The following is a 24,974-nucleotide window of genomic DNA, read 5'->3' on the forward strand; positions in this document are numbered from 1 at the left end:
TAAAATATTTAAAAAAAAATAAAAAAAATACAGTTTTTATAACCACAACAAAAACACACACACACACACACACACACACACACACCTCTGACAGTTTAAGTAACTTTTAAATATTCAATGTTTCACAGACCTTTAGACAAAAGGCGCTTACATTTATATAGCACTCTACCTGAAAAACATTTTGCAATTACAATGTAATCACTAGAAAAATGTTATTCACCTAGAAATACACGCCCAAGGAAAACTAGAACGAGTAAGATACATATGATGACATTTTATTCCCTACACAACCCCAGACATTTTCCTTGACTCATTAAGTGTATAAAGAATAAGCAGATAATCACTTGCTCACCCAAGTGGGATTAAATGCAAACTGAGCCCACCATGTGTTAATTGAAGGCAAGGCTAAGCTTTGGGCTCATTATTACCCTCATAATATGGGACATTTACTTTACCACAACTCCTCCTTTCAAACCAGACATGCTGCACCTGCACTCACCATAAAAAAATCTGGTTGCCTGTCATTTTTTATGTTTATTACACTTTATCTATCATTTGGTAGTTATATTTGTATTACTGTTTGCAAAGACAAAAAGTGAGTTACAATTTGTAAATTTTTACACACTCTACACAACACTAATATAATATTAAACCCTGACAGATCACAATCAATTGTGATGAAATATTTGCTAAATGAAGGTCTGATCAAATTTCCCCAAAAATATGAATAAAAGGTGAATAAATTAACAATTTACCCAGTACAAGTATATACTACATGCCACAAGTATGTGGAGCCTAATCACATATATATCTGCTTGGCAAGCTCTTCACTCTAAGCTCATGGGCATTAATACAAAATTGATCTGCTTCCCTATTCTTAACAGCCTACAGGATGTAGGCATTCCACTAGGTTTTGGAACATGGTTGTGGGAATCGTCATCCATTTAGGCCCAAGAGTCTAAGTGCACTAAGCACTGATGTTCAGAAAAGAGGCCTTTTTATACATAGAGTTCTAGGGGTTAGTTCAAAGGGGCTAGTAAAGTTTTCAAAACCAAAATGCTTCCATAAAGGGGCAATGTCCTGCTGAACCATTTCCTAAATAAACACCATGGGGGACATTTATCATTGCATTTAGAGTTGTTTTGTTGTCTATATTTGGTGCAGTGAGTCTTTTTTTCCTCTTTGCCCCTTTTCAAATAGATATTTATGCAATGGTCACATATTTATTAACTGCAACTTCAATATATATACACACACACATATATACACACACACACACACACACATATATACAGTCAGGTCCATAAATATTGGGACATCAACACAATTCTAGCATTATTGGCTTTATACACCACCACAATGGATTTGAAATGAAACAAAGATGTGCTTTAACTGTAGATTGTCAGCTTTAATTTGAGGGTATTTACATCCAAATCAGGTGAACAGTGTAGGAATTACAACAGTTTGCATATGCGCCCCCCACTTGATAAGGGACCAAAAGTAATGGGACAGAATAATAATCATAAATCAAACTTTCACTTTTTAATACTTTGTTGCAAATCTTTTGCAGACAATTACAGCCTGAAGTCTGGAATGCATTGACATCACCAGACATTGCTGGGTTTCATCCCTGGTGATGCTCTTCCAGGCCTCTACTGCAACTGTCTTCAGTTCCTGCTTGTTCTTGGGGCATTTCCCCTTCAGTTTTGTCTTCACCAAGTGAAATGCATGCTCAATCCGATTCAGGTGAGGTGATTGTCTTGGCCATTGCATAACATTCACTTCTGTCCCTTAAAAAACTCTGGTTGCTTTTGCAGTATGAATATGAGCAGATATTGCCCAAAACACTTCAGAATTCATCCTGCTGTCACATCATCAATAAATACAAGAGAAGCAGTTCCATTGGCAGCCATACATGCCCACACCATGACACTACCACCACCATGCTTCACTGATGAGGTGGTATGCTTAGGATCATGAGCAGTTCCTTTCTTCTCCATACTCTTCTCTTCCCATCACTCTGGTGCAAGTTGATTTTGGTCTCATCTGTCCATAGGATGTTGTTCCAGAATTGAGAAGGCTTTTTAAGATGTCATTTGGCAAACTCTAATCTGGCCTTCCTGTTTTTGAGGCTCACCAATGGTTTACATCTTGTGGTGAACCCCCTGTATTCACTCTGGTGAAGTCTTGTCTTGATTGTTGACTTTGACACACATACACCTACCTCCTGGAGAGTGTTCTTGATTTGGCCAACTGTTGTGAAGGGTATTTTCTTCACCAGGGAAATAATTCTTCAATCATCCACCACAGTTGTTTTCCTTTGTCTTCCGGGTCTTTTGGTGTTGCTGAGCTCACCGATGCGTTCCTTCTTTTTAAGAATGTTCCAAACAGTTGTTTTGTCCACACCTAATGTTTTGTCTCTCTCTGATGGGTTTGTTTTGTTTTTTCCGCCTTATGATGGCTTGTTACACTGACAGTGACAGCTCTTTAAATCTCATCTTGAGAGTTGACAGCAACAGATTCCAAATGCAAATAGCACACTTGAAATTAACGCTGGTCAACTTATCTGATCATTGTAATTGGGATATTGAGGGAATAACTCACACCTGGCCATGGAACAGCTGAGAAGCCAATTTTCCCCTTACTTTTGGTCCCTTAACAAGTGGGAGGCACATATGCAAACTGTTGTAATTCCTACACCGTTCAACTGATTTGGATGTAAATACCCACAACTTAAAACTGACAATCTGAAGTTAAAGCACATCTTATTAATTTCATTACAAATTCATTGTGGCAGTGTATAGAGCCATAAATTTTAGAATTTTGTTGATGTCCCAATATTTATGGACCGGACATTATATACACATATATACACACACACACACACACACACACACACACACAGGGTGGGCCATTTATATGGATACACCTTAATAAAATGGGAATGGTTGGTGATATTAACTTCCTGTTTGTGGCACATAAGTATATGTGAGGTGGGAAACTTTTCAAGATGGGTGGTGACCATGGTGGCCATTTTGAAGTTGGCCATTTTGAATCCAACTTTTGTTATTTCAATAGGAAGAGGGTCATGTGACATCAAACTTAGTGGGAATTTCACAAGAAAAACAATGATGTGCTTGGTTTTAACATAACTTTATTCATTCATGAGTTATTTACAAGTTTCTGACCACTTATAAAATGTGTTCAATGTGCTGCCCATTGTGTTGGATTGTCAATGCAACCCTATTCTCCCACTCTTCACACACTGATAGCAACACCGCAGGAGAAATGCTAGCACAGGCTTCCAGTATCCGTAGTTTCAGGTGCTGCACATCTCTTATCTTCACAGCATAGACAATTACCTTCAGATGACCCCAAAGATAAAAGTCTAAGGGGCTCAGATCGGGAGACCTTGGGGGCCATTCAACTGGCCCACGACGACCAATCCACTTTCCAGGAAACTGTTCATCTAGGAATGCTCGGACCTGACACCCATAATGTGGTGGTGCACCATCTTGCTGGAAAAACTCAGGGAACGTGCCAGCTTCAGTGCATAAAGAGGGAAACACATCATCATGTAGCAATTTCGCATATTCAGTTGAATGGCCCCCAAGATCTCCCGATCTGCTGTAACGGGCTCCCTGACCCCAAAAAAGTTTATGAGTCATACAAACCAACCCTCTTCTTCACATTACTCTTTAGTTGCTCACACTCCAGGGAGAGGGATGGAGCTCACAAAAAACAAAACAGCTTACAAGGAGATGTTGAACTGCAGGGAAATTGAGACCACAGCAGAAATGGATAGTATGTGCATGTTTGCTAACACTATATTAGTAAATTACATAATTCCCCATATTGAAACATTGTATGTTTTTTCTGTTGTCATACAACCCCCTTTAGGGTAGGGTCACACACAGTATATCCGCAGCTTATTTCACATTGTGGATGCGCCACCGGCAGTCACAAGCACTAGCTCCCTGCCGAGGCTGGGTAGCTCCTTGTGTCTGCTCGTTTCGGCAGATTTCCCGCTGCAGACAGTGCCTGCTCATAGCAGATGCACAGCTGGAAAACCGCTGACGCAAGCGGAAATGCAGGGCTGCCAAGAGGCAGCAGGGAGCGGATTAGTTAAGTGTGATCATACCCTTAAAGGGGTACTCCTGCTGCACACATCTTATCCCCTATCCAAAGGTTACGGGATGTTAAATCACGGGGGTCCCACTGCTGGGGACCCCAGCGATCTACGGGCCAGCACCCCTGTCATTCGGGTCACTGAGTGAACTCCTCTCCGTGCCTGATGACTGTCGATGCAGGCCCCCACACCCCCTCCATTCAAGTCTATGGGAAGAGGTGTGACGGCTCAGTACTAGCCATCACACCCCCTCCCATAGACATGAATGAAGGGGTGTGGCGTAACATCACAAACGCGGAAGCTGCAGCTGCCAGCCCCGGAGATCACGGGGGTCCTTTGGAGAGGGGATAAGATGTGTGCAGCGGAGTACCCCTTTAAAGTGCAAAGGAAGCTGTGCTTTGACTCCTCTCTCCTTCACATAGGGATCACTTATTTTACCCCCTAGTGTCTCAGTTTACACAAGTGTAATAGGCTGTTAACCCTACAAAGCATATATTATTTTGGATATTTAACAATATGTAGTTCGCAGATCAAGAACTACTTAAGAAATCTTGTCAAAATCCATTAGTGCCCCAATCTGCCTCTTGAAACAAATATGTAATTGTGGATGCTGCATCACATATATATTAATGCAATTGTACATTGTGTCAAGCAACTTGCTAGTTATGAAAGGAACAGGAATAAAATATAACAGGAGAGAGTATTTAGCAGGCAGAAACAAGCAATCCTGAATCCTCACTCAGAAACCACCAAATATTAAAGAAAAAAAAAATTTAAATAAAAAAATTAAAGTAAAAGATATATCTTCACTAATATATTACATAAATCTTTACAGATCTGTACATATACCTAAGTTATAAAAATTTAATGAAATTAATAAATAAAAATAAATGCTGAATAAAAACCAAGTATTATAACACTTTCATGGCATTTTCACTTTTCATGTTATCAATAGAACAATATACAATAATGAGGGCGGGTTCGCTATAAATGGGCCTTAACCACAGTGCTTTTAACCAAGAAAATAATCAGACACCTTTCACTGCTGAATGCAGCCACTACATCATGCTATTCTGCTGCTTATCCTAAAGATTCATTAGACACAACAATCCAGCTCGACTTACCAGACGTCGGGCAAATTCTTTGTTTTCAGAAAGAAACCCATATCCTGGGTGGACCTGGAAAATAAAAACAGAGGGTGTTATCATAATAGGCACTCTGTCACTGCTTAGATTCAATTCTTAACCCCACCGCAGCTGAAAAGATTCTAAGCTAGCAGACTGCCGAAAATGGAAAAAAATAAATTAAAATGTATTAAAAATCTACAAAAACAAATAACGTTCCTAGGTATCATTCTAATTCAGAGAATCTGTCAGAAATACAGTTCTTTAAAAAGAAAAGTGCATCTTGGAGGGAAATAAACCTGTGTATAAATAATATATTGGATTACAACTTTCCCATTACTTTATATTAATTTATATTAATATTTAATAATTAATATTTTTTTTTATTGTGCATTAAAAAAGGTGTAGACTGTGAAAAATGATAACATTTATTTATCCCTATTAATTCGTTGTTATGCTCAGCAAAAGAAAAGGAATGAAAGGGACATGGAAAGGGTTAAAGCTAATTGGGATTTTCCCCCCCAGCATATTTGGGAATGAACTGAAGCTGCTCCCTGGTGTGATTTCTGAATCCAGCAGCCACCTGCAGGAACTGCCACCAGCCTTGCCAGATGCTTCAAAAGCCTTTGATTTCCAGTAGAGATTTCGGCCACATTTAACTCATGTGACATGAACCAAACAAGAATAGAATATTCAGTTCCTTTCTGTTATTTTTTTAATACAAATTCTGGCTATTCTGCCTTCTATATCTGAAACAGCTGCGGCAGATAGAGCTATTCAGACTCACAGCTTGGGCCCCAGTTTTCCTAATGGCTTCCATGATGGCATCCATGTTGAGGTAGCTTTTGCTAGTGGGAGCAGGGCCAACACAGACAGCTTCATCCGCCATTTTCACATGAACCTGAAGAGACAAAAATTCGGCATTGACAGATGCTCACAGCAAAAGTAATTATCATCAGCATACAAAGCAAGAGGAAAATTGGCAACTTATTTTTCGAAGAATAAGATATATTTACATTTCTTAGTTCACAAGCAAAAAAAATGTAATTGCAGACAAGTAAAATATTAAAAATTGTGACTAACATGACAAAATGTAAACAACAATAAGGCACCACAAATATCTTTATCATATATCACATACACAAACACTATCTTCTTTGTAATGGAATAATAAAAAGGATCAATGAGTCTCAAACGCCTTGAAGACACAGACAATTTCCATTTTTTGGGTTTTTATTTTTTACCTCCTAGTCTTGTAAGAACCAAAACAAAGCATTTTAAAAGGGGAGGCGGCGGGGGAGGGGGGGGGGGGGGGTAATAATTACGCTGCATTTCTCAAATTGGTACTATTACATCATTACCCAATTTCTATAGCTTCAGTAATGTCTTATTACTAAGTTTTGTTGTAGTTTCGAAAAAAAAAAATTTAACATTGATCCAAGTTTTTGATTATTTAATGAAAAATTTTTTTGCGGGATGTGACGATTTGTTTTTATCAACAATTCTGGCGTTTGTCAAGTCCAACTCCTAAGTGCACACACACCTTGATTAGGGGCGGAAGTTAGACTCAACTGTATCTAGAAAGAGTGGATGCAGTCAGTCACATGACTGCAGCCACCGGATAATGCAGCGGTGTTTGGATTCCAGTTCAAGAACTAATAAAATCATAGCGCTTTCAGTTTTCCATTACAGACCTATATGAGGGCTTGTTCTTTGTAATTACATCAATAATTTCACCACAAAATCTATGGCAAACCCCCCCCCAAAATTTTTTTTTTTAAATGCCATTTTGTAATTTTTGGTGGCTTCCGATTCTACGAAGTGCACTTTTCAGTAAAAATTACCTTATCTTTATTGTGTAGGTCCATATGATTTAAATGGTATGCAACTTTGATTTTGTTATACTTTGGTTAAAAAATGATAATGGATGCCGGGACCACACCGCTATGAAGTAGGCTCAGCTCCTGAGCCCGCGTCATAGAAGGAGAGCGAACACATGGCGTACAGGAATGCCCTGCATTCTTAAGGAGTTAAATTTGGTTAATATTTGTGCACTTGTTATAATTTAATTTTGGTTTTATTCTTAGCTTACTTACACTTATATTATTTATCCTAAGTGTGACCGATGTCCATCTGCGATTGCCACATGGGTTTTCCCTGAGTTATTTGGGTTATATGTTTTTATGGGTTAGGGGATTTGTCTGTGTCTAATGCGGATTACTGTATATAATAAATTTGAAATAAAGATCGTAATTATAACAATCTCTGTGTGATTTTATGGGTGACATATGTAGGTTTATAATAGTATATAATAATATAATTCTGGCATTTTTGCTTTTTTTTGTGGTCTAAATAATAATCCTTAACCCCTTATCGACCAAGCACGTAAATTTACGTCCTTGTGTTATGGTACTTAGCGCACCAGGACGTATATTTACGTCCTATACATGACCGCAAGCATCGGAGCAATGCCCGGATCATACGCGGTTGGTCCCGGCTGCTGATCGCACCCAGGGACCCGCCGGTAATGGCCAAAATTCGCCATCGCGCGGATATCTGCCATTAACCCGTCAGATGCCGTGATCTGTATTGTACATCTGCGGGAGTGCGGTCAGAAATATGGATGATCTGATCGCCCGAATCGCTGCTGCGGCGATCCGATCATCCAGAACGGCGCACGGAGGTCTTCTCACCTGCCTCCGCCGCCTTCCACGGACCTTCTGCTCTGGTCTGAGATCGAGCAGACCAGAGCAGAAGATGACGGATAACACTGATCAGTGCTATGCCCTATGCATAGCACTGAACAGTATTAGCAATCAAATGATTGCTATAAATAAATATTCATACACATATTTGGTATCGCGGTGTGTGTAAATGTCCAAAATATTAAAATATAATGTTATTGATCCCGTACGGTGGACGGCGTGAATGTAAAAAAAATTAATAAAATAAAAAAGCGCAAAGTTGCTGCGTTTTGTCACATTTTATTTACAAAAAAAAATTTTATAAAAAAATTTATAAAAAAAGTTTTATATTCACAAATGTGGTATCAATAAGAAGTACAGATCATGGTGCAAAAAAATGAGCCCTCATACCACCGCTTATACAGAAAAATGAAACAGTTATAGGTCGTCAAAATAGAAGGATTTTAAACATACTAATTTGGTTGAAAAATTTGCGATTTTTTTTAAGCACAACAATAATAGAAAAGTATGTAATCAAGGCTATCATTTTAATCGTATTGACCCACAGAATAAAGAACACATCTCATTTTTACCGTAAATTGTACGGCGTGAAAACGAAACCTTACAAAATTAGCAAAATTGCGGTTTTCTTTTTAATTTCCCCACACAAATCGTATTTTTTTGGTTGCGCCATACATTTTATAGTAAAATGAGTGATGTCATTACGCAGTACAACTGGTCGCGCAAAAAACAAGCCCTCATACTAGTCTGTTCATGAAAATATAAAAGTTACGATTTTTAGACGAGGAGGAAAAAACGAAAATGCAAAAATAAAATTGGCCTGGTCCTTGAGGTCAAAATGGGCTTTGGCCTTAAGGGGTTAAGGGGTACTGCGGTGGAAAACTTTTTTTTTTTTTTTAAATCAACTGGTGCCAGAAAGCTACACAGATCTGTAAATTACTTCTATTTAAAAAATTGTAATTCTTCCAGTACTTATCAGCTGGTGTATGTTCCAGAGAAAGTTCTTTTCTTTTTGAATTTCTTTTCTGTCTGACCACAGTGCTCTCTGCCGACACCTTTATCCATGTCAGGAACTTTCCAGAGCAATAGCAAAGCCCCATAGCAAACCTATCCTGCTATGGACAGAGGTTTAACATTCTGGCACCAGTTTATTTAAAAAACAAAAAAAATTCCACTGGAGTACCCCTTTAAATCAGGTTTCCTATTCTATCTTTGTGGACAGCACACATGCCACAATTATTACAGCAATATAAAAAGTGCACAATAAAACCATTCAAAATTATCTACACAGCTTGTATATAAAAATCATACCTTTAATACTATCATTTTACATTTTATATCAGGAATATGAAACATACACATTTACAATATGTCCATGTAACCTATACGAGTCTCTTTAGAACTTAGGGATGGCAGATCTGGCAAAACATTGTAATGTCCACATGGCACCAGTCCTTTGTTGAGCAATGCATCAGTGCTGGTCGGGAAGTTTCCCCAGGCAATTATTATTGATCTCCGGTATTAAATTGTAGACAAAGAAAATAAAATATTATATTATATATATATATATATATATATATATATATATACATACATACATATACACACACACACACACACACACGTTAAAAGGAAAGCATGAGGGAGACAAAAAGTACATGCTGTTTGCACAAACATTGCATGCTTGTTTTTTTCCCTTAACCCCTTAAGGACGCAGCCCATTTGGGCCTTAAGGACCAAGACAATTTAACTTTTGCATCTTCGCCTTCAAAAAATCATAGCTCTTTTATATTTCCATCCACAGACTAGTATGAGGGCTTGTTTTTTGTGCGACCAGTTGTCCTTTGTAATGCCATCACTCACTTTACCATAAAATGTATGGCACAACCAAAAAAATACGATTTGTGTGGTGAAATTAAGAAAACCGAAACTTTGCTAATTTTGGAAGATTTTGTTTTCACGCTGTACAATTTACGGTAAAAATGACGTGTTCTTTATTCTTTGGGTCAATACGATTAAAATGATACCCATGATAACATACTTTTCTATTACTGTTGCGCTTAAAAAAAAACGCGAACTTTTTAACCGAATTAGTATGTTTAAAATCCCCCTATTTTGAAGACCTATAACTTTTTCATTTTTCCGTATAAGCGACGGTATGAGGGCTCATTTTTTGCACCGTGATCTGTACTTTTTATTGATACCATATTTGCTTATATAAAACTTTTAATCCATTTTTATAAATTTTTTGGGGAATAAAATGTTATAAAAAAGCAGCTATTTTGGACTTTTTTTATTTTTACGTTCACGCCGTTCACCGTACGGGATCATTAACATTTTATTTTAATATTTCAGATATTTACGCATGCGGTGATACTAAATATGTATATAAAATATTTTTTTTTTACACTTTTTGGGGATAAATTGGGAAAATGGGACAATTTAAATTTTTATTGGGGGAGGGGGGTTTTCACTTTTTTTTCACTTTTATTTTTACACTTTAATAGTCCCCATAGGGGACTATTTATAGCAATCACTCGATGGCTAATCCTGTTCAGTGCTATGTATAGGACACAGCACTGATCAGCATTATCGGTCATCATCTGCTCTGGTCTGCGGGAAGGCAGATCAGAGCAGAAGATGCCGGGAAGGCAGCAGAGCCAGGTGAGGGGACCTCCGTCTGCCGTGCTGGATGATCGGATCGCCGTGGCAGCGCTGCGGGTGATCCGATCATCCATTTTAGTGACCACGATGCTGCAGATGCCGTGATCTGTACTGATCACGGCATCTGTACTGATCACGGCATCTGTACTGATCACGGCATCTGTACTGATCACGGCATCTGAGGGGTCCGCCATTACGGGCGGGTCCCTGGCTGCCGCGCATGATCCGGGTATCACTCCAATGCTCGCTGTTATGCTTAGGACGTAAATGTACGTCCTGGTGAGTTAAGTACCAGCTCACCAGGACGTACATTTACGGTGCTCGTCGTTAAGGGGTTAAAAAAATTGTCCCAAATAACACCAAACTATTTTCTTGCAAAAATATATGCAGTGCTGCATGGAAGTGGCACTTTTCTTTATGCATGAAAAGCAGAACCTCAGAACCATACATTGGGTGGGTTCACACCACGATTTTCTATACAGTTTTTTTTTTTTTTAAACTTATGCAACCGTACAGCAAACCGTGGCCATAGACTTTCCATTCAAAACCGTATGCACCATATTGCATACGGTTGTCTCCGTTTTTCACACCACAAGGTTTTTTACTTTTTTTTTGGACAGAAAACCTTGGTCTACCACGGTTTTTGTTCCAGGTGAAAAACCATATTGACCCGTATACTTTTTATTTATTTTTTTTATTTTTTATTTTTTCAAACATGGGAGTCAATGGGAACCGTACAGAACTGTATGCGAGTACGGTTCCATCCAGTTTTTACCATACGGTTTTTGACTTTGCACAGTGAAACTTTATTCATAATGGAGTGAAAAGTTCAAACGTATACGTTTTTTTTCCCTAAAAACGGATGCAACTGGACACCACTTTTCAAACCGTATACAGATAAAAAAACTTTGTACACACGTTTTGATACAGTTTAGTCAGGTTTTGAGGAATCTTTTTTTTTTTTTATCAAAAACCTGAAAAAAAACTGTATTGCAAAAACGTGGTGTGAACCTACCCATACTGGGGAATCATCTACTTTTTCTTGGCAAGACTTTCCACTCAATTCACAGGATTATGTGTGAATTCAATAGTAAATAGGTCGGGTTATGAGAACATGACCCTTTGTCAGCCACACCCCATTTCTGGTCAACCATGCCCTTTTTCAGTTTTGTAGGTTAATTTTGGTGCAATGTACTACGCCACATTTTACATTTTTTGTCCCTTATGCAATACATGGCTGCTGTCACTTTTCAGCAGGACTGCAGGACTGGCCAAATATAACTTGTATGGGTGTGTCCTAACTCTCCCAAATAGCAAATGTTGGGTGATAGAAGAATCAAGCTTGTTGGGTTCTTAAAGGGGTACTCCAGTGGAAAACTGGTGCCAGAAAGTTAAACTGATTTGTAAATTACTTCTGCTAAATAATCTTAATCCTTCCAGAACCTATTAGCTGCTGAATACTACAGAGGAAATTATTTTCTTTTTGGAACACATTGCTCTCTGCTGACATCATGAGCACAGTGCTCTCTGCTGACATCTCTGTCCATTTTAGGAACTGTCCAGAGTAGCATATGTTTGCTATGGGGATTTTCTCCTACTCTGGACAGTTCTTAAAAATGGACAGAGATGTCAGCAGAGAGAACTGCGCTCGTGATGTCAGCAGAAAGATCTGTGTTCCAAAAAGAAAAGAATTTCCTCTGTAGTATTCATCAGCTAATAAGTACTAGAAATATTAAGATTTTTTAGTTGAAGTAATGTACAAATCTGTAACTTTCTGGCACCCGATGATTTAAAAAAATAAAATAAAATAAAAAAGTTTTCCACCAGAGTACCCCTTTAAGATGACCACATACCTGGCAGTGGCTTAGTCTTTTATTGAGAACATATGCACTCTTGAGTTGATGTAGACCATGACTGTTTGCCAAACAAATGAATAAGATCTATAGCTGCCTCTAGTAAGTCTGTAGAACGTTAAGGCTTTCTAACACAGTTGTAAGAGTCAAAAGTGTTTAACATTGTGTTTGGCCTGAACAGAAAACTGGTGTAGATTTAGGAATACATTTGGGGTGTCTAGCTTTGAGCCGTCCTTTTTAAGACTGTTATAATTTTACACATTTATCATTTAGGTACAGGGCACATAAATCCATTTCCTTTTCAGACAGAAACTGAAAGCTGTATAGGGTATAATTTTGGCGCAATTTACACCTAGAATAGATTTTAAAACCTAGTGCTAAATCCCCTCCATTGTATATTTCACGTTCTAGTTTAACAGTATCTTTATCATTAAGATGTGATTGTTCCACTACTTCCACTTTACTTATACTTCCTTTTTGAAGGAGCTCAAAAAAACCAATACTGAAATGCAGAATAATGAAGCAGCAGGAGCTAGATAATATACTACATGATTAACTCATTGCCTGTCCACTTCCAATACAGGCGTGTGGTAACATGTCATAATCTGCATCATTTCTTCCATCCCCACAGCTAACAAACATTTGATTAGCCAGCAAATCCCAGGTGGATCTAAACAATTCCCCTGAGTGTCCGGCTACAGTACCACAGGCTCTCCAATTAAATCTAATGCTTCTGAAGAGCCACATTAATGTGGGCAAATTCCTGCAAGTCATTCTTTGCTATTCATTCCAATAACAGCTAGATCACCTTTAATTTTAAGAGCAAATAAGACAGATTAAAAAGAAAGAAATTCTAAACATTTCTTAATAAAAATGTTCCTCTTTTTTGTTCAATTTTATTCATGTTCTTTTTAGCCCTTCATAAAAAAGTTTTTTAAAAAAACATATGCTTTTATCAATAGTCACAACCTAAAAATACAACAGCCACCAACCACAACTCTACTACTGATCAGGTAGGGTCAATTTACTTTGCTTTGATGATATAGACAGGGTCACATTTAAGTATTTACTTCTCTTGGATTTTTTTCTCCATTTTCTACTGTTACAAATTGACATTTAAATAGACTTACCATTTGATCAAAGCGCATAGCACTTTGAAAGTGCAAAATAGCTCTAGAGATGGAAAGGTTTGTCCAATATTTTTAGCAAAAAAAACTCATGCCCAGTCAGATTGGATGGAAAAAGTCTAAGAGCAGCAATTTTCAAGTTTTGCCATGGATTCTCAATTGAATTCATGTCTGGGCTTTGACTAGGCCATTTTAGGACATTAACATGCTTTGATATAAACCATTCTATTGTAGCTCATTGTCTTGCTGAAACATGAACCTCCACCTCAGTTTTAAAGGACATGTCCAGTGCTCACTTTTCTTATTTTATCCGTTCCGGGCTGCAAAAAAAAAAAGAAAATAAGCTTTCTCTTACACCTGTATACGCTCCCCCGGTACAGGCGTTCGGTCCCCCGGCTGTATTCTTCTTACTTCCTGTTAGCCCGGCACGTCACACGGAGCTTCAGCCTATCACTGGACATCGCTGCGGCCGGTCATAGGTTGAAGCTCCGTGTGACGTGCCGGGCTAACAGGAAGAAAAATACAGCCCGGGGACCGAACACTGGTACTGAAGCACGGGGGAAGCCTAGGCAGGTAAGAGAAAATTTGTTTTCTTTTATTTTTCAGCCCGGAAAAGATAAAATAAGAAAAGTGAGCACCGGACATCTCCTTTAAGTCTTTTGTAGACTGCATCAGATTTTCTTATAAGACTGCCCTGTATTTGGCTCAATCTTTCGATTAATTCTACCTATTATGCCCGTACTTGCTAAAGAGAAGCATCCCCACAGCATGATACCACCACCACCAGGTTTTACTGTGAGGGTGGCCTGTTCAGAGTGATGGGCAATGTTAGGCTTTCAAGTCACATGGCGAGATTTATCAAAACCTGTTCAGAGGAAAAGTTGCCCAGTTGCCCATAGTAACCAATCAGATCCCTTATCTTTCTGAAAAGGCCTCTGCAAAATGAAAGAAGCAATCTGATTGGTTGCTATGGGCAATTAGTCAACTTTTCCTCCGGGCAGGTTTGTTAAATCTCCCCAATAGAGTTTTACTTTAATCTCATCTGACCCCAGCACCTTCTTGTGGCAAATGCCAAACAGAATTTCTTGTGGCTCACTTTCAACAATGGCTTTCTTTCATGAAAGGCTAGATATATGGAGTACATGATAGGTTGATATGTCTTTGTGTATTTTATTATTGATTTTAATGGTGCTCGGTAAGATGTTTAAAGCTTGCCATATTTATTTATGTATCTATTTTGTTTATTTATCTATTTATAACCAAACTCTGCTTTGTACTTCTCCTCAAGTTCATCTCTGGCCTATTTGGTTAGTTCCTTGGTCTTCATTTTTAACCCTTTAAGGACCAATACAAATAAACCTGTACGCCCCTGAAAGACCAGGCCTGTTTTTTTCAAATCGGGGATGTCTGTCTTTATTAGAGAATAACTCTGATAACGTTTTGCCAATCACGATAATTCTGACATTGTTTTTTGTCACAAGTTGTCCTTCATTACAAAAAATTAAGATTTTTTGCTATTTTAACACTAATGGGTTGCATATATTTATACTTACTGACCAAATAGTTTATGAAACTTATACTGACAGATGTCTACTTTTTTTACGTCTTTTTTTTGTTTTTAATTAACATTTTAAATTAGTTACAAGCCTAACAAACTTGAAATTTTGAAAATTTGAAAAGTACATCTTTTTTATGTGCTATGCAAGGTTGGCAGAAAGTAGAAGGTAGTAGAACATAGGAACCCCCTCCCCCCCCCCCCCCAATGACCCCATTTTAAAATCTAGACCCCTCAAGGTATTCGCTAGGGGGTACAGTGAGTATTTTAACACCATAGTTTTTTGGCAGGAATTATTACAAAGTCAGTGTTAAAAATTCGAAATTTGCAATTTTTCACAAATGCATCATTTGGGGGGAATATTTTTTGTACATCACTTCTGATATTGAAAGAAATGCACCCTATATTTTATTTAGCTGCTTGTCCCATGTTCGGAAATACCCCCGCTTAGGCCATATATGCTTCCTTGGCCGCGTGGTAGGACTCAGAAAGAGAGGAGCGCCATTTGGCTTTCAGGGCAGAACAGTACCTCCACCCCCACAAGTGACCCCATTTATATACCGCACCCCTACAAGTTATTGGCTGGACCAGGAACCTCTCTGATTGGTCGTTGGTCGGCTAGCAGTATAACGCGTCTGTCTGTGACAGTTAAGGCTCCTGATGGATATATCCGCCATGTTGTGGGAATAAGCACCCGCTCATGGCGAATATATCCATCACTGCTGCAGCTGGGTAGCTCAGTGTGTCCACTCATGACTGCCAGCGGGAAATCCGCCGCTATGAGTGGACACACAAAGCTACCCAGCCGCAGCAGGGAGCTCATTACCGTGACTGCTGCATAATGTGTAGGATCACATGGTGGACCTCCGCAGCATATTACATGCTGCGGATGTCCGCCAATGCGATCCTACACATTATGCATTTTTTTTACTAGAGTCATTTAATAAATGTATTAACATTTTTATTTTCTTTTTTTAACACTTGTATTACATTTTTATTTATTTTTACACTTTTTAATGCTTTGGAATACTTAGTATTCCAAAGCATTGCAGTTATATGCTGCTTGCCAGTTTTCACTAGCAGGTAGCATATCAGGACGTGCCTCTGGCACGTCCTTTCAGGCAATACCCAGGGCAGACCTGGGGGTCTTTGTAGGACCCCCGGCTGCCCAGGTATGCAGCAGCACCCCGCAATGCTCCGGGGTGCTGCAGGAGAGACAGAGGGTGACGCCTCCCTCTGTCAGAACTCCTTACAGCGCGTGGTCACTTCTGACCACGGCTGTAAGTGTTAAACTGTCGGGAGCGGCCACACACAGCACCCCGCAATCGCGATGCGGGGTGCTGCAGGGGTGACAGAGGGAGCTCCCTCCCTCTGTCATAACACTTACAGCCCGCGGTCACTTCCGACCGAGGCTGTAAGGGTTAAAACTGCCGGGACCGAAGTTTACTTCGGTCCTGGCAGTGCAGCAGGGTCCCGGCTGTGTGATACAGCAGAGTCCCTGCCGCGATCTCGAGGGTGCACTGGGCAGCACCCACGAGAATAATGGACGAGTATAGACGTCCAGGTGCCGGAACGCCCGCCAACCTGGACGTCTATACTCGTCCATGGTAGTTATCGGGTTAAATCATTTTTGGAAAACTTATTTTGTGTACAAGTCAGAGAATGCCAACATTGGAAATTACCCTAGCCATCATTTCTTGTTCCAATGAATGTGTCACCTATATTTATTTTCCTTATTAAAACTGCTACATAGTGACATTCTAAGTCACTATTTTACTCAAAATACAGATGCTCAACTATTCATATCCACACACTAAACTGCAGACTTATCTATTACCCATGCTACTCGGTGTGCTACGTACTTGGACGGATATCTATACCTGCATTCTCTATCAAATGATGTATATACTCATAAGAAAGATTAATCAGTATAATGCTTAAAATGAAGAGATATGTAGACAATACTTGTAATCTCGGTCTGTAAAAGGAAAAGGATCATAGTCTTCCTTTGCTGGGGAGGCTGTTGTGCAGGCAAATTTCGTAATGTATAGCAGTTAGAATATTAGTTCTTGTCGTACAGAATGATCCTTTAGCAGTACTCAGATAATGTTAATGTTCAAACTTATCTGTGATTAGTGATCTCCGTATAAACACCAATGCAAACATAGAGTGTGCACTGTGGCTTAGAGAAATACAAAAAAAACTAAAAATGTAGCCAGCACCTAAACCCAATACATGGGTGCATGCTGCTGTGGAAAGTACAAAACATGTAAAAATATGTCCTCATATCGGATGGGACCCCAACACTAACTCACCTCTGCTGGGCATACAGCCTCTGACTGGGTGACATGTTGGATCCACTATCAATCCAAACCACCTCCTGTGAAATAGGGGATGCACGGCTACAGAGGGAGGCACTCCCACCAAATTGCACAGCAAAAACAAAAAAACAAAAATGTAGCCATGCATCCCCTCCCCTATTTCACAGGAGGTGGTTTGGATTGATAGTGGATCCAACATGTCACCCAGTCAGAGGCTGTATGCCCAGCAGAGGTGAGTTAGTGTTCGGGTCCCATCCGATATTGTGAATAGCTATTCACCAATCAGCGGTGGGGATTATGAATTATGATTATGTATACAGTATTCCCCGCCAGCTTGTTAACTTGAGGGGCAGATCGCACCAGGACATTCTCCACCTGCTGCGATCCGAATTTGTTAACTGTAAAAGCCGGCGGCACATGCGGCTACACTGCGCTCCCCGCCGGCTCCTGTTTACATCGCTCATAATTCATAATCGCCGCCAGACAGGAGCTCTGATTGGTGAATAGATATTCACCAAAGTTCCCGTGGGCGGGGATTATGAAATGAGAGAATGAGGGCAGCGCAGTGTAGCCGCATGTGCCGCCGGCTTTTACGGTTAATGAATGCAGATCACAGCGTGTCTCTGGAGTATAACCCGATGCAATCTGCCCCTCAGCAGCTGGACTACAACTCCCATCATGGGCAGAGTCTGTCCGTAATGGGAGTGGTAGTCCTAACTGTCCCAAAATAGTCCTGCAGCCGGGGGAGATGTGTAATTGCCGTCTCTCAGCGCTGCGGTACTACAACTATTCCCATCATAGGACAGACCGTCCCATGATGGGAGTAGTTGTAGTTTAGCAGTGTTGAGGGATGGCTCCTGCAACCCCCGGCTGTCTCGGTAGAACAGTTTCCTACGTGTCCTTTTTGGTGGTGTATTTTTGCGTAAAATAAATAAATAAATAAATAAAAACGCACATGATAAGTTAGTATCCACTGTAGAATGCATTCCACAATACACCAAAAAAATAGAGTACTTGCTTTTTGCTCTATCAAAAAAAGACGCACAAAAAACATGCAATGAAAGTCAATTTGCAATTTTTTGCACAAAAAAATACACAAGAAAAAGGGGAAAACTCAATAAATCTCAGCGGAGACCACATGGCGCAATAGCAGGTAATGCAGTGTAGAATGGGACCCTTTAAAGGGGTACTCCCACCCTAGACATCTTATCCCCTATCCAAAGGATAGGGGATAAGATGTCTGATCACGGGGGTCCCGCCGCTGGGGACCCCCACAATATTGCATGCGGCACCCACCTGTTTCTTGTCTGGAAGCGCTGGAGGGTCTGGGTCGCAACCACGGGAACGGAAGTTTGTGACGTCACGCCCCGTCCCCTCAATGCAAGTCTATGGGAGGGGTCGTGACGGCCACCAAGCAAAGGGAACCAAACAGGCAGGTTCACAGTTCAATAGTTATGGGTTTATTTGAACATACAACAATAAGTTGGGCTTGCAGCATGCAGAAAAACAAAAACATAAATGTCCTATACATCAACATAAACTTCTGAAGTTCCCACCCAAAACATGGTAGATTCAGTTCCAAAAATCTGTCTTTTTGGTGCAGTGTATTAGCATCCAATATTCCACAAACACACTAGTTTTGCTCTAGAGCAATTCCTTCTCCTGCTTTCTGGCAATGATCACACACCTGTGTGTTCAGCTCTAATGCTAGGTTTCCCACCAGCAAAAATTCCAGAAAACTGCCACAGTTTTTTCCTGCATTTTTAGCAGAGTTTCTGGCGTTTTTGCTGTTGTGTGGAAACAGCCAATTTTCTATCCTTTGGCAGTTTTTTCACTGCCTTCAGGGTACCACTCCGTAGGTCAGATACAGATCCTCCGGCCCACGAAGTGTAAGGAGGTAAGGAGTGATGCATAGCATATCACTACTTACCTTCACCGGCCCTATAGTATACAGGGGTGCATCGTCCACACATGTATACTATACAGTTGCCTGAAATCGTGTCACTATACTCCCTGCTCCTATAGGCCCTTTGGTGGCTACACACTATATACAGTCATATATACAGTCATATATATATATATATATATATATATATATATATATATATATATATGTGTGTGTATATGGCTGTATACAGAAGCAGATGTCCACTTACCTCATCCTGCTGCTCTGGCCGGGTCCATGTAGCTCTGCCCCCTAGTGGTGACATTAGGAGCTACAGCCGGGGAGCCAGGGGTGGTAAATGGTAAGGCTCTGTTCACATTGTATGTTTGTATAATGTGAACAGACCCTTCTGGCAGTGTCTTCCCAAACAGGGAGACTCCAGCTGTTGTTAAACTAAAACTCCCAGCATGCATGTATTAACCCATTTTTCTTTTTTTCTTCTTCTTGTTTCAGATCAGTGTGTGCAGAGGATTCCATGGACTACGACAATGCCCTGCCCTTTTCTTATTTATTGTTATTATTATTACTACTAAAATGGCCAAAGAGGGCTTGTGTGGGGGGGGGGGGGCTGATGAGTGGTTTTGTGTTGTGTTTTTTTTAATATATTTTATTTTAACCCCGACGCGTTCGTGCCATGGGATGTGTGCATACGTCATAACGATCTCAATCACTGCCGTGGGCAGCGCAGGAAATTGGCGGCGGGATGCGGCTGTCAATCACAGCCAGGATCCCGCCGCAGATGCCAGAGCCGCAGTCCCAGCAGCATTAACCCCGTAGATGCCGTAATCAATCCTGATCACAGCATCTATGGTGTTGACAGGGGGAGCGCTCTCCCCCTGTTTACCAATGGCGGCGGCGAAATACGATTGCGGGTCGCCGTTGGTTGCTATGGCAGCAGGTGGTCAGATCATGACCTCCTGTATGCCTGCTACGGAAGCCTGAGTGATCCAGCCACAGGCTGGTAGCACAGGCTGTGCTGTGTGCAGCTGATCCGGTCATACTGTGCTACAGTACAAATGTATTGCAGGATAGTATAACCTGTAAAAAGTGTAAAAAATTAAATAAAAAGTTGTTCAATAAAAGTATGAAGTGTAAAGAAAAATCAATTAAAAAAATGCCCATTTCCCAATATTATCACCAAAAAAGATCAAAAAACACAAATCATATACATAATTGGTATTGCCACGTCCGTAATGACATGTACTATAAAACTATAATGTAAATTATCGCGCTCGTGAAAATGAATGGCAGAAAAAGAATTTTTCTCAGAAAAGAAAAAAGAACATAGAAAGCTATATAAAATGGGTATCGCCATAATCGTACTGAACCACAGAATAAATATAACATCCCTTTTACCGCACAGTGTACACCATAAAAATAAAAATTTTAAAAAAGCCACAAATTTTCCAATTTTTCACAAAAAATTATGCATGTGTCAACAAAATGCACCACTTATATAAAGTACAATAGGTCACGAAAAAACTCTCTCAGAATCGCTCCGCTCAGAAAAAGCATTCTAAAGTTATTACCATTTAAAGAGATACATGTCAAATAAAAATAAAATAAAAAAAATGAGCCTGGTCATTGAGGTAAAAAATTGATCCGTCCTAGACATCTTATCCCCTATCCAAAGGATAGGGGATAAGATGTCTGACCGCGGGGGTCCCGCCGCGCGGGACCCCCGCAATGTTGCATGCGGCATCCGGAAGCGCTGGAGGGTCTCGGTCGCGACCACGCGACCACTTGACGTAAGGACTCCGCCCCCGTATGGCGTCACGCCCCGTACCCTCAATGCAAGTCTATGGGAGGAGTCCTTCTGTTCCAGTGGTCGCGACAGAGACCCTCCAGCGCTTCCGGACAAGAAACAGGTGGGTGCCGCATGCAACATTGCGGGGGTCTCCAGCGGCGGGACCCCCGTGGTCAGACATCTTATCCCCTATCCTTTGGATAGAGGATGTCTAGGGTGGGAGTACCCCTTTAAGGGGTTAATTTTTCGGTTTAGTAGACTGAATCCTTTACTAAGCTGGGCTTTGTGTTAGTCCCAAAAACAGCTAGCGCTAACCCCCAATTACTACCCAGGTAACAACTGACACAGGGGTACTGGGAAGAACGGATAGCAACCTGCCTGGAGTTTCAAAATTGGCGCTCCTGGGCCTAGGCGGTAACAGGCTGGCATTATTTAGGGGGAAGGCTCGTAGCAATGGTCCTTGCCTACCCTGGTAATGTCAGCCTGTTGCTGCTTGGTTAATATCTGCTGAGAATGAAAATACAGGGAATCCTATGCGTTTTTTTTAATTTATTTTTTAAAACAAACATGTGTGGTTCACTTTATTTTTATTCTACCAACCAAGGCACAACAGCCTGACGATGCCAGGGTGGGTGAAGACAATTGTTACTGGCCCTCCCTAGCCTAAATGTCAGCTTGTTACTGCCTAGGCCCATGACTGCCATTTGACGCGTCAGGTCTGTTGGTATCTGCTCTTCCTGGTACCCATGTGTTGGTGGGTACCAGGTTAATAAATGGGGGTTCGTTAGCTGTTTTGGGGGCTAATGGTTTCAGTCTATAAGATAGCATCCACTACTAAGCCTGGAAAAAAAAAAAAAAAACATTGTAAAAGTAATTTTATAAAAAAAAAAAAACAACTCCCCACAATAGAAAAAAAACGCAGTTCATCGTCATGGTCCAACGAATCCACCATAACCTTTTGCAGTATGGTACAGGTGGATTACTACCAGAACGCTTGGCCTTGGGGAGAGAGTCACTAGTTTGACTTATTTTGTGTTTAATAATTTGCATCTTAGCAAACCCCATAACAACATTATGAATATATGGGAAGGTCTACCAAAAAAAAAAAAAAAAAAAAAAAAAAAAAAAAAAAAGGGAACAAATTAAACAATACATATATAATTATGGTACTACACAAGAAATAATTATGAATAAATCCCCTAGTAGAAATAAGATATTTTCTTCATATTTTGAAGCAGATCTGATCCCAAAAGAGACTAAGGCTAAATGAAAAAATAAATAAATAAATAAAACACAACAACTTAAGTGCAATTGGTCATAAGCAGAAAAGAATTGGAGAAAGATTTAGGGGGAGAGTTATCATCGTTGCTTTGGTAAGCAAGTTCTGTAGGCATTTTTTTTTGCTTTAGTTTTGCTTATGTATGGCATATTTATCATACTATAAAAAATAAAAAAAATTCTATATATGCCCGCGGATCTCCCTTGCCGCTAAACTACAACTCCCAGCATGCCCTTACAGTAAGGACATGCTGGGAGTTGTAGTCATGTGGTGCAGGAGATCTGTGGGCGAGTGACTGGCTTGTGACCTCCCTCCTCTTACAGTAAGGGCATGCTGGGAGTTGTAGTTGTGCAGCAGAGGGCAGGTGACAAGCTTGTCACCCGCCCCCTCCCCACACCTACAACTCCCAGCATGTCCTTACTGTAAGGACACGGAGGGAGTTGTAGTCGTGTAAGCCAGGGAAGCAGGCAGTAATGCGCTCCGCTCCCTGGCCGACAGTGATCAGAAAATCACTGTAATTTCATATTTCCCGCCAGGTCCCGTGACCTGTGAAATTTGAAATGACCGTAAACTCCACGGCGCTGTAGCAAAGGGAGCCCGGGCTGACATAACAGTGCAGCCGCCCAGGACTCCCGCAGCGTATACCCCCGCACTGAGTGACGGCAGGGACGGCTCCTGCACATCTCCCAGCCCGTCTGCAGGAGTCCCAGGCAGCTGCAGAGTGATGCCATCCCGGGCTCCTTTTAACACATAAGGGAGCCGCAGAGTTTTAGTCCCTACTGTATTATCAAGTTTCCCGCCGGGTCATGTGATTGGCTGCTCGGTCCCGGCCAATCACGGGACCCATCGGGGAGCATGAAATTACATTTTGGACTCCAAAAACTCTGCGGCGCCAAGGTATGTTAAAGGAGCCCGGGCTGGCATCATTTTGCAGCCGCCCGGGCTCCATCTGATTCTATCCTTCCCTTAATGATGGGGGCACTGATTTACATCTCCCCCCCCACCCCCCTTGTTTACTAACCGCCCGCGCCAGCAGCAGACAGCAGACAGATGGGAGATGTACGTGCGGGCGGGCAAGGTGGGGATGTTAATCAGTGTGATCCCTGATCAGGTAGTCAGAAAAGAAGAGACATAAGCAAGGTTCAAGCTGGTGTAGATTCCTGGAGCTTTTTAATCAGATGCACCTAGATCTGCGACAGTCGCAGTTGATAAATCAGGGTGCACTGGAAAGTGAAAAGTGAAAAAATGTCTACGTGAGCAAGATGTCAAGTTGAGCAGTGGGATGTAAATAAAGCAAAATTCGCACATAAGCAGAGTTGTGCCAAAGTTAAGGGAAAAAAAGCTCTTTAAACTTTGATAAATCTGGGCCCTAGAGATTTAAATGTTACGAATTAAAAAGTAGAATTTTGTTCTTACCGTAAATTCTCTTTCTCTGAGCTTCTATTGGGGAACACAGGACCATGGGTATATGCTGCTTGTCACTAGGAGGCTGACACTAGGCAAAAAACAAAAGAAGGCTGACTCCTCCCGGCAGGATATACCCGCCTACTGGCTCTGAGCAACTCAGTTTCAGCTTAGTGTCAGAGGAGGCTAGACGCAGCTATTTGGGAAAAAGTTCTCTCCTGCTCCAGAGGAGAGGCAACCCCCGAAAAAACTAAACATCTAACACAACACCCAGAAGAAGGGAAACCGACCAAAAGGGGGACACCCCTGCCCCAGAAGACAGAAACCCACTGGCCGCAAACAAGACAATGGGTGGGTGCTGTGTCCCCCAATAGAAGCTCCAAGAAAGAGAATTTACGGTAAGAACAAAATTCTACTTTTCTCGATCGCTTCATTGGGGGACACAGGACCATGGGACGTCCTAAAGCAGTCCCTGGGGAGGGCAAACCAACCCCAACAGAAGAAGGTTCAGGCGGAATCACGAACCGCTGCCTGCAAAACCTTGCGGCCCAGGTCTGCGTCGGAAGACGCAAAAGTATGAACCCTGCAAAACTTGGTAAAGGTATGCAGGGACGACCAGGTCGCGGCCTTGCACACCTGCAGGGCTGAGGCCCCATGACAGACCGCCCAGGAAGCCCCCACCGCTCGGGTGGAGTGAGCCGTCACGCGGAAAGGAGGCATCCGACCCTTGCATCGGTACGCCTCTGAAATGGCGGAACGAATCCACCGGGAAATTGTAGACTTCGAGGCCCTTGGGGAGCACAAACAGGGAGTCACTATGCCGAAAGGAAGAGGCGACCGCCAAAATAGGTCTGCACAGCTCGGACCAAGTCCAGCTTGTAAAGGCGGCGCTCCCTCGGATGGGAGGGAGACGGACAGAAGGAGGGCAACACTATGTCCTCGTTCAGGTGGAAGGCAGAAATCACCTTAGGCTGGAAGGAGGGTACCGGCCGAAGAACCACCTTGTCCTGGTGAAGGACCAGAAAGGGGGAACGGCAGGAGAGGGCGGCTAGCTCCGAAACCCGGCGCAGAGAAGTGACTACGACCAGAAAGGCCACCATCCAGGAGAGAAAACGGGGAGA

The 24,974-nt window shown here is 41.3% G+C and overlaps 1 protein-coding gene across 2 annotated transcripts in view; it reads right to left on the reverse strand.

Annotated features, from left to right (window-relative positions):
• Positions 1–24,974, reverse strand: part of PCCA (propionyl-CoA carboxylase subunit alpha) — a 1,119,575-nt gene that overhangs the window by 769,549 nt on the left and 325,052 nt on the right. For both annotated transcript variants that reach the window (XM_056555680.1, XM_056555679.1), the window contains exons 5-6: positions 6,041–6,154; positions 5,254–5,307 (exon numbers count right to left, since the gene is read on the reverse strand). In XM_056555680.1, coding sequence (XP_056411655.1) covers positions 5,254–5,307; positions 6,041–6,154 — 168 coding nt within the window. The remainder of the gene's footprint in view (positions 1–5,253; positions 5,308–6,040; positions 6,155–24,974) is intronic.

The sequence above is a fragment of the Hyla sarda genome, chromosome 2 (assembly GCF_029499605.1).
Source record: "Hyla sarda isolate aHylSar1 chromosome 2, aHylSar1.hap1, whole genome shotgun sequence".
Lineage (NCBI taxonomy): Eukaryota > Metazoa > Chordata > Amphibia > Anura > Hylidae > Hyla > Hyla sarda.